Source organism: Artemia franciscana, chromosome 5 (genome assembly GCF_032884065.1).
Source record: "Artemia franciscana chromosome 5, ASM3288406v1, whole genome shotgun sequence".
NCBI lineage: Eukaryota > Metazoa > Arthropoda > Branchiopoda > Anostraca > Artemiidae > Artemia > Artemia franciscana.
Window position 1 is genome coordinate 9,801,131 of NC_088867.1, and position 16,226 is coordinate 9,817,356.

At 33.8% G+C, this 16,226-nt stretch overlaps 1 protein-coding gene across 2 annotated transcripts in view; it reads right to left on the reverse strand.

The window, feature by feature from the left end:
- The window catches only part of LOC136026962 (retinol dehydrogenase 11-like), a 120,451-nt gene extending 106,513 nt beyond the window's left edge, over positions 1-13,938 (reverse strand). For both annotated transcript variants that reach the window (XM_065703827.1, XM_065703826.1), the window contains exons 1-2: positions 13,869-13,938; positions 7,548-7,745 (exon numbers count right to left, since the gene is read on the reverse strand). In XM_065703827.1, the coding sequence (XP_065559899.1) occupies positions 7,548-7,728 (181 nt within the window). In that variant the 5' untranslated portion in view covers positions 7,729-7,745; positions 13,869-13,938. The remainder of the gene's footprint in view (positions 1-7,547; positions 7,746-13,868) is intronic.
- Positions 13,939-16,226: the final 2,288 nt, after the last annotated feature.

Sequence of the window (16,226 nt, forward strand, 5' to 3'; positions counted from 1 at the left end):
AAAATTTAAGCTGGAGTGTAAAGAGCGAGATATTGACGAGGGCAGAACCCCCTCATATACGCAATAAAAACATACTAATATAGAAATTCGTTACATAAGTTAATTCGTAAGTTACGTATATTTTTTACCAATGAAAATGTTTGTAAAAAATTAAAAGTTCTAGTTAACTTCTTAAGTAGTCGAAAAATCGGAGAGCAACTAGGCCTCCTCCCTCGCTCCTTTTTTTCAAAATTTTCCGATTATTTGCAATTAATTAATATGTAAGTTTCATTTTAATTATTTATGTGCGGAGAGCCAAGATCAAAACATGCATTAATTCAAAAACGTCCAGAAATAAAAAAACAAGTTTTTTAAGTGAAAGCAAGGAGCAACATCAAAACTTAAAACGAACAGAAATTACTCCGTATATGAAAGGGGCTTTTCCTCCTCAACGCCCCGCTCTTTACGCTTAAGTTTCTTACTGTTTTAAAAAGTAAAGTTAAGAGAAAGAGTCAAATAAGACTGACAAATAAGAGTGGTGTTACACTTCAATTTCCCTCCCTCTCAAGCACTCTAAACGACTTTAATGTCATTTGTATTTCACTGAAAACGATATATACTTTGAAGGGTGTGATTTTTATTCGTCAGAGCATTAACAAAAACAACAAACTTAGAAAGGAAATTCCCATAATAATCAAGATTACTGACAGAACTCGGGAAAGTAGACTGACCAGTAGACTGGTTTTTTAGTGTTCCCGATATAAAAGCAGAAATGTTTAAAATGTGTTTTGTTTTCAGTAAATCACAAATAACGCTCTGGTTTTTGCAAAGTTTAGAGAAATAGTAGTTTTAATCTTATACGTGGTAATTTGTGTTCATTTAATAAATAGTAATAAGTTTGACATGATTTTTCATTTTAATTTCTATTCCTTAGAGGATTAATCAATTCATCCATAGGAGTATCTGCTATTGAAATATTTGATGTGATTATTCTTTTATTTCTCTTCGGCTTTGGGTTTCATTTATTTAATCATTGTAATTTCTGTCGGTTTTAAGCTTCAATTATTATAAGACTGTATTTCTATTTGTTTTACTTTTAATGTGGCTCTTTACTTTTTTTGGAAAAGCTGTATTTTTGAAAAACACTTTTAGATTAATTTTATCTGTTTCCTTAGTAGTATGGATTTTATTGTTGCTTTTTTGTAAAATTTAAGTGTAAAATTAATTGCAATGTTTTTCCAGTTTTTCTGCTTAAAAATTCTAATATTGGACTGAAGTTTAAATTTTGTGCACAATCAAACAGTTCGTGGTAACGAACTGCAGTAAGGAGCGACCCGGCTCGATAGTAAACGAAACTCTAAAAACGGAATTTTAATGCTAAAAGATACATCAAAAGAATCGAATTTTCATGCTAATTCTAAATATATAAGTTTCATTAAATTTAGTCTTTGTCATCAAAAGTTACGAGCCTGAGAAAATTTGCCTTATTTTGGAAAATAGGGGGAAACATCCCCTAAAAGTCATAGAATCTTAACGAAAATCACACCATCGCATTCGGCGTATCAGAGAACCTTATAGCAAAAATTTCAAGCTCCTATCTACAAAAATGTGGAATTTCGTATTTTTTGCCAGAAGACAAATCACGGGTGCGTGTTTATTTGTTTGTTTTTTTTTTTTTTTGTTTTTTTTTTTTATTTTCCCCAGGGGTCATCGTATCGACCAAGTGGTCCTAGAGTGTCGCAAGAGGGCTCATTCTAACGGAAATGAAAAGTGCTAGTGCCCTTTTTAAGTGACCAAAAAAATTTGGAGAGCACCTAGGCCCCCTCCCACGCTCATTTTTTTCCCAAAGTCAACGGATCAAAATTTTGAGATAGCCATTTTGTTCCGCATAGTCGAAAACCATAATAACTATGTCTTTGGGAATTACTTACTAACCCACAATCCCTGGGGGAGGGGCTGCAAGTTACAAACTTTGACCAGTGTTTACATATAGTAATGGTTATTGGGAAGTGTACAGACGTTTTTTTGGAGATTTTTTGGTTTGGGGTGAGGTTGAGGGGAGGGGCTATGTGGGAGGATCTTTCCTTGGAGGAATATGTCATGGGGGAAGAAAAATCCAATGAAAAGGGTGCAGGATTTTCTAGCATTACTATAAAAAACAATGAAAAAACAAATATGAAAACATTTTTTCAATTGAAAGTAAGGAGTAGCATTAAAACTTAAAACGAACAGAGATTATTACGCATATGAGGGGTTCTAAAAATACTTTAGAATTAGGAGCGAGGTATTTAGGAGGAGATAAATACCTCGCTCTTTATGCTAAAGTATTTTTAGTAATTTTAACTATTTATTCTTCGGCCTTTTTGATTCAGGGGTCATGGATAAAACTTACGATTTAGTGTAAAGAGCGAGGTATTAACGAGGGTACAAACCCCCTCGTATACATAATAAAAATATAAGAATATAAAAGTTTGTTACGTAAGTTAATTCTTAAGTTACGCATATTTTTTACTAATAAAAACGTTCGTTAAAAATTTAAAGTTCTAGTTGCCTTTTTAAGTAACCGAAAAATTGGAGGGCAACTAGGCCTCCTTCCCCACCCCTTATTTCTCAAAATCGTCTGATCAAAACTAAGAGAAAGCCATTTAGCCAAAAAAAGAGTTAATATACAAATTGAATAATGCATTAATTCAAAATTTGAATAATGCATTAATTCAAAAACGTTCAGAAATTAAATAAAAAAATAGTTTTTAATTCAAAAACGTTCAGAAATTAAATAAAAAAAACTAGTTTTTTTAACTGAAAGTAAGGAGCGAGATTAAAACTTAAAACGAACAGAAATTACTCCGTATATGAAATGGGTTGTCCCCTCCGCAATCCCTCGCTCTTTACGCTAAAGTTTGACTCTTCGTCACAATTCTACTATTTAAAACAATTAAAAGCTTTAGCGTACAGAGCGAGGGATTGCGGAGGGGATAACCCATTTCATATACGGAGTAATTTCTGTTCGTTTTAAGTTTTAATCTCGCTCCTTACTTTCAGTTAAAAAAACTAGTTTTTTTATTTAATTTTAATAAGAGATCAAAATTTTGATCAACAGTTTCAGTAAGTAAGGTCTTACCCATCAAAGGTTACAAGCCTGAGAAAATTTACCGGACTTTAGAAAAAAGGATGATTGACCCCCCAAAAGTTGTAAAACCTTTATGAAAATTAGACCATCGAATTCAGCATATCAGAAAACCCTACTATAGAGGTTTCAAGCTTCTATCTACAATAACGTGGAATTTTGTATATTTTGCCAGAAGAAAACACGAATGCGCGTTTATTTGGATTTTTTTGTTGTTTTTCCCCAGGGGTGATCGTATCGATCTAGTGGGCCTAGGACATCTGGAGAGGGCTTTTTTATAACGGCAAATAAAAGATCTAGTGCCCTTCTTAAGTGATCAAAAATTGGAGTGAATTATGCCCCCTCCCGTGCCACTTCTTTTCCCAAAATCACCCGACCAAAATTCTGATATTGCTATTTTGTTCAGCATAGTTGAAAGGTCCAATAACTATTTCTTTAGAGACAACTTGACCCCCAGAGCCCCAGGGAAAAGGTCTTAAAGGTATAAAATTTGTCTATTGTTTACGCATAGTATTTCTTATTGGGAAGCATGCATATATTTGTTCATACATTTTTTATTTCTTATTGGGAAGGGGAGGAAGAACTTTCTGCTGGGGAGAATTTGCACAGAGAGAATTTTTCAAGGGGTGAACTTTTCACGGAAAATTGTGTACTGGGGAATTTGCCAGAATTCCTATGTGAAATGTCTCTATGTGTCTTGCTTTCTCCTTACCGACTCAGGTTTACGCATGGAGGTGTTAAGAGTAATTGTCCGGGTTAATTTTTAAGCAGATTGAATTGTGCGGACAATATTTCCGTGGAGATAGGATTTTTTTCAGAGGAAATGGACCCATATTTCCAGGCGTTATTTAAAAAAAGATCAGAGATTAAATAAAAAAACAAGTTTTTTCAACTGAAAGTAAGTGGCAACATTAAAACTTAAAACGAACAGAAATTAATTCGTAAATGAGAAGGGTTTCCCCCTACTCAACACCTCGCTCTTTATACTAAAGTTTAAAATTTCTCCCAAATCTTTAAAAACAAGGGTCGTTTAATGAGAACAATAAGTAACTTTTTTATAAGTGCCAAAATGTTTCAGCGTGGTTATATGCATATATGCATATATTGTTATCAAAACTACTTTTTTGGGTATGAACTATTACAAACAACAAACTGTTTGAAAAACGTATGATTTCACATGTCTGTAGATGGGGGCTTGAAACATCTGTAATGGGGTTCTCAAACATCAAAAACAAGAAGAACAATAGGGAATTTCCTATTGCGTCCATTAGCGAGACACTATTTACGTCTCGCTAATGGGGTTCTCTGGTATGCTTAATTTCATGGTGTAATTTTCAATGATCATATCCCGTTTTGGAGACGATTCCCACCTTTCGGGGGATGTTTCTCCCTTTTTTAAAGTCAGGCAACACTTTTCATGACCTATGGTGGGTAACTGCAACCCTGAGGAATTTTGAATCTTACTGTCTTCAGGTATGCTTAAAATCACAAACAAAATCATTGTAATTAATAAAGAACTGCCTGTGCTAACAGTTTAAATTCCGAAACCACGACCAAAACAAACTCAATTATTTTCTAGAGACAATCTAGAACTCACATTTTTGATCAATTTCGAATTTGCTGTAGCTTGGTGAATTTCTTCCCTATGGAATCGACATGAACAGGGAAGTAAAAACAGGTGAGGAGGAACCTGTGCCCAGTCTCCTAAGTAAATCCTATATTTTCTTTGCACTTTCTGTTCAAATTATCAAATGGAAAGTACCTTTTTATTATTAGGCACCATGGAAAAAAATTGATACTGGATCCCCTGAACATCAAGAAATCCAGTGTACGTGCCTGAATATGAAAGCGTAACCTGAACAAAATAGTGCTTTCAAACACTGTTATAACACTATTTCCGACACAATTCCAACACTATTACAGTTTAAATCCTAAATGATCTTGTAAAACATGAAGTTGAACAGCAGGTTATCAAACAGTTCGTGGTAACGAACTGTAGTAAGGAGCGACCCGGCTCAATAGTAACCAAAACTCTAAAAAATTGAATTTCGATATCAATAGCCACATCAAAAGAATCGCATTTTAATGCTGATTTTAAATATATATAAGTTTCATCATGTTTAGTCTTACCCATCAACAGTTACGAGCCTGAGAAAATTTGCCTTATTTAGGAAAATAGGGGGAAACACCCCCTAAAAGTCATAGGATCTTAACGAAAATGACAACATCAGTTTCAGCGTATCAGAGAACCCTAATGTAGAGGTTTCAAGCTCCTATCTACAAAAATCTGGAATTTTGTATTTTTTGCCAGAAGAAAGATCATGGATGCTTGTTTATTTGTTTGTTTGTTTTTTTTTTTTTGTTTTTTTTTTTTGTTTTTTTTTTTTTTTTTTTTTTTTTTTTTTTTTTTTTTTTTTTTCCAGGGGTCATCGTATCGACCAAGTGGTCCTAGAATGTCGCAAGAGGGCTCATTCAAACGGAAATTAAAAGTTCTAGTGCCCTTTTTAAGTGACCAAAAAAATTGGAGAACATCTAGGCCCCCTCCCACGCTCATTTTTTTCCCAAAGTCAACGGATCAAAATTTTGAGATAGCCATTTTGTTCAGCATAGTCGAAAACTACAATAGCTATGTCTTTGGGGATGACTTACTCCACCACAATCCCTGGGGGAGGGGCTGCAAGTTACAAACTTTGACCAGTGTTTACATATAGTAATGGTTATTGGGAAGTGTACAGACGTTTTCAGGTTTGGGGGTGAGGCTGAGGAGAGGGGGCTATGTTGGAGGATCTTTCCTTGGAGGAATCTGTCATGGGGGAAGAAAAATTCAATGACAAGGGCGCAGGATTCTCTAGCATTACTATAAGAAAACAATGAAAAATAAACATGAAAACGTTTTTTCAAATGAAAGGAAGAAGTAGCATTGAAACTTAAAACGAACAGAGATTATTACGCATATGAAGGGTTCTAAAAATACTTTAGCATAAAGAGCGAGGTATTTAGGAGGAGATAAATACCTTGCTCTTTATGCTAAAGTATTTTTAGTAATTTCAACTATTTATTCTACGGCCTTTCTGATTCAGGGGTCATTCTTAAAGAATTGGGACAAAACTTACGATTTAGTGTAAAGAGCGAGGTATTAACGAGGGTACAAACCCCCTCGTGTACATAATAAAAATATAAGGTTTTGAAAGTTTGTTAAGTAAGTTAATTCTTAAGTTACACATATTTTTTACGAATAAAAACGTTCGTTAAAAATTAAAAGTCCTAGTTGCCTTTTTAAGTAACCGAAAAATTCAAGGGCAACTAGGCCTCCTTCTCCACCCCTTATTTCTCAAAATGGTCTGATCAAAACTAAGAGAAAGCCATTTAGCCAAAAAAAGAATTAATATACATATTTCATTTTAATAATTTATGTGCGGAGAGCCAAAACCAAACATGCATTCATTCAAAAACGTTCAGAAATTAAATAAAAAAAAAACTAATTTTTTTAGCTGAAAGTAAGGAGCGACATTAAAACTTAAAACGAACAGAAATTACTCCGTATATGAAATGAGTTGTCCCCTCCGCAATCCCTCGCTCTTTACGCTAAAGTTTGACTCTTTGCCACAATTCTACTTTTTAAAACAATTAAAAGTTTTAGCGTAAAGAGCAAGGGATTGCGGAGGGGACAACTCATTTCATATACGGAGTAATTTCTGTTCGTTTTAAGTTTTAATGTCGCTCCTTACTTTCAGCTAAAAAAATAAGTTTTTTTTTTTATTTAATTAAAGTAAAAGTCAACCAGAAAAACTTATCTTTTATCTATTGTCCTATCCAGTGTATTTTTATGCTGATTATATTTGATTTTCTTGTTCTTTTATCGTTAAATTATTTCTATTTTTTTTTTCTTTTGCAAACCGTTTTCGTTTTAAAATTGCGTTTTTTTTTTAATTATTGAGGAAAATATTGGGTTAAGATAAGTAGTATTGTTTAGCGTTTGATACAAATTTGGTAAATTTGCTTTTGACGTTCAGTTTTAATATTTATTCCATTTATCTTATATAATATTGCCCCCTCATTTTATAAGTGTCTTAATTAATAATCTTTCCACGCTGCCATGATTTTTCCAATTTTTACAGTTTCCAAGGATTACCATATAATACCTCGTTTACGTATTTGCTGAAAATACATAGCGAGGTGAAAATTTTGCTAGCTTTGTCGACTCTTTTGCTAGTCCATGTATATAGACGATTGGAATATAAAATGGGTCAATTATAAATGAAAAATACAAAATGATAGGAAAACCGTAGGATTTTAAGCGGGATATATGCCTACGAAATACTCCCCGCTTCCCCCTTCGTGCATCTTGGGCAAGGCGAACTTTCACCAAATGATACCATTTTTGGATAATTTAATAATTCTCTAATTAAGGAGTTTCTTACTTAATTACGACACTTTTTACCTGAGCTGCTTCCAGTTATTATGACAACTTTCCCATCAAGTCGATTTGTTGAGCTGCAGACACCGTTAGTTAATCGTATCAGCAACTTCACCAAGAGTAAAATACATCCTGTCTCAACTATATACATTGTTATTGGTAGCGGCCAAAATAAATTCGATAAAATCATTGACAGTATTGCCATCGTCTATATTTGCCTGCCTAAAAGCATAAAAACAACCTTAAGAAAAAGAATATAAGGAACAACTATTCCTGTCCTGTTGTGTATCACATTTTTTCTTAAGTGACAGCTCAAAATTTTAATTTTTCATATAAGTGATTGGGTGTTTCCACTCACCCCTCCACGCCCTCTTTTTCCCAAATGTAGCCAATCAAAATTTTTAGATAGCCACTTTGTTCGAAATAGTCCAAAGATCAGAAAACTAAAACTCTTAGGTTTTTCTTAGGTTAATAATTGAGAAGAGCCTTAGTTGCTAAACACCTTTGGTCCTCAGTTTTATAAATTGTAAGCAAGCTTTCAATTCTGTTGATAGAAGAGCTTTATCAAACGTCTTATCCTTACATGGTATACCAGACGAATACATTAAAATGATTAGTACTAGGTACGAGAATAATGCTGCTGCAATTAAGGTAGGAAATGAGGTTAGTAGCTGGTTTTTTAGTGAATCTGGAGTTAAGCAGGGTTGTGTTCTATCCCCCTTTATATGGATCACTTTGATGGATTTTATTTTAGGAAAGGTAATAGAAGACCATGGAATCAAATGGAGAGGAAAAACTCTAGATTATGCATCCCAGTATCCTAGAGGAAATGATGATTTAAGCATCCTAGATGAAAGTGTAGGCAAAATGAATTAACCTTTAGAAGTTTTGCGAGTTCGGGGTTTTCAAATAGATTTAAAAATTAATCTTAAGAAGACTTACTCACTAAGACTAGGAATAAGTGATGATGAAAATGTGACGTTGGATAATGAAAAGATTGATCAAGTGTGCAGCTTCACTCACCTTGGTAGTATTATTAGTTAAGATGGAGGGAGCAGTGAAGATGTTAAAAGTAGAATAACCAAGGCTGAGGGTTTTTTACAGTTAAAAAAAAAGTTTGGAAGAATAAGAAGATAAGTCTGCAAACTAAGATTAGTATATTGTAAGGTGCAGTGATGACAATGGTCAAATATGGCTCTGAGGCATGGATGCTCCAAAAAGCGGATGAAGGTTTACTAGATGTTTTCCAGAGAAATTGCTTACAAAAAACAAATATTAAGATTCAGCTGAAAATTTTGGATGTTGGGAGGAGGTCAAGGGGATTTCATTTTTTATATGCAGAGGAAGGTCTGAGGGTCACCAAAAATGTTTCTCAGATATGTCTTAATGTTTTGGTATCAATAGTTCCAGCTAAACTTGGACTCTATTTACAGTGAAGTAATGACGTGAATAAGACATTTCACATCAAAACTTTCATTAGGTGTTTGGATATGGAAAGGGAAATTTGAATATTATGTCTAGGGAAAGAGATATGAATTACAAAATATTTTTTTCTCCTAAATATTGATTCTTTTGACAAAAATGACCAACAAATTTTTGTGACTTACCCCTCTTAATTTTGAACAATACCTCAAGCACTTTAATTAGCAACAGAATGAATCAGAGATCAATGCAATCATAGACAAAAGTTTTAAAAAAGAATAATTATATTAATTTATGCTATGTTATAAGGACAAAATTTTCATCTATCTTAAATGCCGAAAAAAATGGTATCAAAGATTATCATCAGCCAATCCCAGCTATCTAAATTATATACATCATAGCTCATTCAAGATTATATGTTTGGGAAACATACATTTGAAGCAAAATATTTGCCAAAGTTTAGGCCCTGCCTGACTACCAGGTTTTTTTCTTTAGCCAATTTATAAATATTTTCAGCATTATTAGCTATAACAAAAATTCGAAGCTTAATTGTCTAGACCTAAATCTTCTTCTTATCCTTCCACTTTTTTTATATCTGTAACTGGACAAGGATAATTCCTAGTTAGTGTGTCTAATTTTCTTATTGAAGATACATTCAAAGTAATTTCTAGCAATATCAGTGGTATTCTACAAGCTTAGAATTGGAGCAATTGAGAAAAGAAAATGTTAAGAAAACAAATTGTCGCTTTATAATATGAAAAAAATTGTAGTTAATAAATTTGGAAATCAATTCTACTATACTTTATACCTACCCCCCCCCCCTCCTAATCTACAAACAATAAGTCCAAATTATATACTTCCAATTCATTTTGATGTTTATCATCCTTTTTTTAACACATGTACATCTAAACTGAATAGATAGTGACAAAATCAAGAAACGGAAAGCACATGGGATATATATCATACTGGCTATATATTTATAAATCAGGGGGTAAAGTATACTAGAATCACTTTTTAAATTTGTAAATTATGATTTTTCCGCATGTAATGAAGCAAGAGTTGGTTTCTTGATAAACTATACATATTCAGTGAATTTTTAATAGCATGACTCTTTCTTTCCGTCACTTATTCAATATTAAATTAATAAAACGAAGTCACACTAATAAAAATTCATTAATTATATAGAACTTGAGCAATATATTTGTCAGTTACGAGAGGTTTAATGTTTAGTATTCTGGATTTATGAATGATATAGCATGTAAGCATGAGTTAGCATTTCAGAACTTTTTAATTAGTTTCCAGAATTTTATAGTGTTTTCTTCTAGAGAGTAGGAATGCTAAAATTAATTTGGATTATAAGCTTATGCTGACAACTTCTTATGATGATGGGACAAATTTCAGACCCCTCTTGACTACAAGGTCACTCAGGCCCTCTCTCCATATTCCTCAAGCATTAACTTGTCAAGCTGGAAACTAAATGATTCCCAACAACTTTAATTATATCCTTTTATCCCATCCAATTTTTTCAAAGAACTGAACCAACAAGCATGTAACTGTGGTATTTACATCATTACTCAAAAAAAATACATCATCACTCAAAAAATTTTGCAAGATATATTCAAATACCTGCATGTCTGAACCTTAGACAAAAGGCTGTGGTTCCTTCTCTCCTTGTTAGTTTCTTATAAAGTTTAAATTCTGAGTTTCTTCTGATTTAATATGCTACCCAAATTCTAGAGAGCTTACAATTTTCCTCAGAATGGTGTTGTTGTTGCCTTTTTATAATCTCTTCAATCACAATAATCTGAGTTGGAGTCTCATCTTGTAAAAACCTGGTAAAAGGGCCACCAAAACTGGTGCTATTTTTTGCAGCTTGGTCAGCTAGTTCATTTCCATGTATATCAACATAAGCAGGAACCCACAGTAGAACAATCTCTTGTCCTAGAATTATTGTGACTAATTCTCAACAACAGCTAGCTACTTCCCTTGACTGTGTCCCTCCTCTATTTATCTTGCTAATGGCTTCTATTGTGCTCTTTGAATCTGAGCATATTAAAACATCACAACAAACCTTCAGGATTTCTTTTACACATATTACTGCTTTTTATTGCTATCACTTCAGCTTGAAAAATTGACATTTGTTATGGTAGCTTGTACTGTGCTGTAATTTTTTTCTTTGATATAATAAATGCAGCTCCAGCTGGGCTATAATCATCTGCATTAGATCAATCAGTATAAATATCCAGGAAACCCCAGAAGAACTCCTCAATCAGCACTCTCAAACTAGTGGCTGAGTCTAAGTTTCTTTTCTTCTCCAGGACAGTTGAGAACTTAATTTTGCAGCTTTCCCATGGTGGAGGTAACCCTATGTCTGGAACTTGCAGTGTATCTCTGATCTTATAGTTCCAGGTCAAATTGAGCACATAATTGAATAGATCTTTCAAATAAATTTAATTGATTCCTCTTTCAACAATTGCTTGCAGTCACATACAGGCCTGATTGGAAATCCTTGATTTCACTGGATTTGTTCTATCTGATCCTATACTTTCGCAAAATATCTCAGCGTAATAGTATTTGTTCTTCTTTTTAAACCTTTCAGGTCACTTTCTAAAAGCAAGAATGACACTGGGGTTGTTTCCCTAGCTCTAAATGCAATCCTCATTGCTGTATTTTGGAGCACATTTAGCTTTTTAAGAGATGAATTATTTGCAAGATGATACACAACACCAGCATATTCCAGCGTTGACCTAATATATGTGGTTTAGAACTGAATTAAAGAACTGACTTTGCTTCCCCATGTGGCTGCTGTTAATGTCTTCATTATGTTGATCCCCCTAATACAGACTGCTTTAATGCTTTAAATATGCAGATTCTAGTTCAAATGTTCCTCTATTATGCATCCTCATAACTTTATTTGGTTTACAGATTTGATGGGTAGTCTGTTTAGGGTTAAGAATGGCACTTCAATTATTTTCTTTCTTGTTGTACGCATAGCTAATGTTTTATGAGCTGAAATGCTCAAGTCAGTGTCCTATGCCCAATTTTGAAGCTGTTCAAGAACAGATTTTGTAACAGGCACAGGTAAATGTTAAGTTTCATCACAAGGTGTCTAAACTGGAAACTATGCTGCAAAGCAGCATAGTGTTCAAATTAGAGCCCTCAGAAATGCTAATTCTAGAAGCATGTCCATTTCTGGTTAATCCTCCTCCTCTATGGGGCAAACTAAAAATGCAGAAAGTGGACAGGGTTTTGAAGTTGAGGGAAATTTTGGGGTTGTACAATATGAATGAAATTATATTTTAAATACTAATTCTAGTGATCCCTGGTAATTTCTGTCTAGTAGGAAGTCAAAAGATAATTAAAAAACTCATGCATGCATTAATGCTAATTGTCCACTTTCAAGTTTAAACTAGCCATTGAACCAGTGAATCAGAGCAATTAGTTAAATATTATGTTTATGTTCTGTTGATTTGAAGAAATACCTTCTGATGGAATTGAGATTATACAGTTTTTCAGTTCAATATTAAATTTGTTTTAAAAGATTCTTTGGCTAAGGGAAGGTCTTGGTGAAAAAAGTTTGGCTGAATAGTGAATCTTGGAAGCGAATGTTACCTATAGAGCAAGGTGAATTAGTCCATAAGCCCTGCAGACAGTGGGGTGAGGTCTGTGTTCTGATTGGTTGAATTGTTAGTTCATAATTATGACCTACTTTTTGATTGCTGTTTCAGGGTTTAGGCTGAATAATTATTCAATAAATATAGAGCAAAAACCTTGCCCTGCTGCCTGTAAGGCTCATGGACTAATTTGCTTTGCTCTATAGTTAATATTCAAATGCAAGGATCACTATTCAACCAAATTTGTTTCACCACAGCCTTCCCAAAGCCAAAGAATCTTTTAAAACAAACTTAATCATGAACTGAAAAACTGTATAATCTCCACTGTGTTGGAAGACATTTCTTTAAATCAATGGAGCACAAACATAATATTGAACTAATTGTTCTGATTCACTGATTCACAGGCTAGTTTCAACTCAAAAGTGAAAGTCAATAATTAGCATTAATGGATGTATAATTTTTTTAATTATCACTTGACTTCTTACTATACAGAAATTACCAGTGATGACTGGAAAAAGTATTTAAATATAATTTTATACATATTGTACATCCCCAACATTTTGCTTGGCTTCAAAACCCTGCCCACTTTATGCATTTTTAGTTTGTTGAAGGGGCATTTTAGAAAGCTAAAAACTGGATTTGAGAAAATTGGGTGCACTTTTAGAATTAGCATTTGTAAGTACTATCAGCTGGAAACTATGCTGCTTTGCACCATAGTTTTCAGTTTAGACAGCCTCAGATGAAACTAAACATTTACCCAGATATAACTTCTTCAATAGTTCTCCCCATAGCCCATATATTGTTGTCATCAGCAAAATTTCCAGCACTAAAATCACCATACATCTAAAGGTATGTTATGTTAACCTTGGTTATACTAATCTGGACCTAGAGCTGAGCTCGAGGGACTCCTCTATTTCCCTTAGTAAGTTCACAGGTGATAGTTTTACCCACTCTAACATGCACTTCATGATCTTCCAGATAGTTCTTTGTAAACTTTAGCATTCTTCCTCAAATCCCAGCCTCAGTTAATCCTAGTAAAATTTGTCTATGTATCAAATTATCAATTCACCATCAAAATCTAGGAAGACAGCTACCATTATGAGTCCATTTTGTAAAGCATAAACAGCATCTCTTTGAAAACAAACCAGGTTCTCTTTTGTGCTCCTGAACCCACACTGCTCACATTTGAGTGTCTCTCTCTTCTCTTCTTCCCAGTTTAACCTTTTCTTTACCAGTGTCTCAGATATTTTTCCTAACACACGCAATAAAGTGATAAATCTGTGATTGTCTAGCATTGATTTGTCTTTACCTGGCTGACAGGTCTCAATTCTTGCGTGTCTTGGGTATTTGAAACGAATGCGGTATGAAAATGAGACGCCATCTCTTTCAATTTTATTAATCAAATAACTAATTTCTATTTAAAAGACCATATTGGAATAGCTGGTAATGAACTAGGTGGCAACAGTGTCATCAATATAGGGGAGCAAATTCATCCCCATCTTTTTGCCCGTTGATTAGAAAAACTTTTCTTCATTTCCTTTGAAACATACCTTTGATTGTTTTTTTTCGTTTGGGAAAGCGAAAAAAAATGTGTATTTCGTTTAGATTTTGAAAAATTTGTTTCACTCCTTCCTCACCATTCTTACGAATTCATACCTACGTCAAACAGAGATACATAGAAGCCTGCAGCAATTGTGAAGTTTTTTAAGGATTGAATTATCTATTAAGTATTTTCCAGCATTAATAGATTTACTAAATTTGATAGCTCGTCTGAAATACTTTCCGTGCAGGATCAGGTCCCAACATGAAGGGATTGGCTGTTGCACAGAATATTTTCTTAGTCTTCACTTTGTACAAAATTCAGCACTTTGAAGGAATTTCTAAGCATAGTCCTGAGTTTTGATTTGACAAACCATCTCTTCGTGATTCTTAAAAATATCTGTTGCATGATTTTCAGTTACAAAGATTTCTTATATTTGTGACATCGTTGATCACAAGTTATACACGATGAAACTGAACCAAAACACTTGTGGTTTTATAGGTGGGTTTCACTCTTGAGACGGAGAAATTATGGTAATTATGTTTTCCATCCAGTCAAAAAGAAGGGAAATTTGTAATCGAGCAAAAATGTCCACCAGCTTTTTTTAACAGTTTCCAGTACCAAGCTGTACTCTCTAGGATTTATAGCCTATTTTGAAACATAGAAATGCATGTTTTAGGAATCTACTAGATAGCCCCACGCCTAAGTGTCTGTCTCTTCCACCTTCATTAGAAATAAAGTACAGAATCATGATTTTAGATGTGTAAAAACAAATTCAGAAGAAGGAATAAGTTAAAGACTAAATTCGGAAGATTGAATATGATGCTTGAGGTCCACTTTATGTACCTTATCCCTCTTGAATCACAGATGTAAGGAAGCCGTATAGCAAAATAAAAAGTAGGCTCAAAAGTTTCGAGAGCCGGAAGAGCTTGCAATGAATAATCTAGGAAACCGGAGACAGCACACTCTACACTAGGTAAGTAATGCCTACCATAGCTCCCAGTCCTGGACATGCATAGAGCATGAGTCTTTTTCCCTTACTATCTTAGTTTGAACAACAACATCAAGGTGCTGATGAAAATTATGCTTTCAAGATTACGATAGAAAAAGGAATTTTAATCTATAGCACAAGAAGGCTAATTCATTTGAGTCATGAGAAGTCTGATGTTTAAACCTAAATAAATAAAGAAAAACAATATTTTGTGGTTAGTGGAATGAGCAATAACGAATCTTACTGTACTGTAAGAAAATAAAACCTAGACAGGATTGCTTACCACAAGACAACCGTTGCCAAAGTGAAAAGTGATGAAGAGTTTATAAAAAAAAAAACTGTTCCAAGAGTGCGGCAAAAGGAATTCACTTTTTAGTGAAAATTCATTAGCAGAGCTACATTATGGCGTAAATGTTTTAATAAACGCAATCAGAAAGACAGGGTGATAAGGAGTACAAACAAAATAGTAACTGCTATTCACTGAAGACTGATCAATGGAGAGTTCTTCACAAAATTTTCGACTCAGTTATCAAACAAGATGGTGGAGCATTTCTCACAATAGCCACATGAAGACTTGGAGATAAATAAAAAAATCTAAAGTGATCTCCGTGGCTAGGAGGTAAGTTTGCAAACACTTTAAAAAGAGAAACGCCCCGTTGCATTACAGCCATCTACAGGTATTTGCTTTCGTATCATGTGCATTGCGAGAATACGCTACTGCTCTAGTTTACTTGTTGACCAGTAAACAATGACAAAACTTGCACTGAACAGTCTTCTTCTACGATGTCTTCCTCCACACTCTCCTACTCATAGATTCATTTTGCCTTTTCTGGGAGCTTTTTTTTATCAGCTCTTTGTCACTTTTTACTTTGGCAACAGTTGTCTTGTGGTAGGCTACCATGTGTATATTATATTTCGTTACAACACAGTAATATTCCTTGCATTTAACAGTTTCTTACTTTGAGAAAGACACTAGTGAGGATATATTTAGTAATAATGAGTCTAGTATGGTTTCATCTCTTTTTTTGATGTTTATCCACTTAAGACTGACCGAAATCTTGTTTGTTCATTTGTCAGTCTGTAGTACTAATTATATAATTCGTGAAACTTTTTTCAATTTTATACATTTTCTGCCA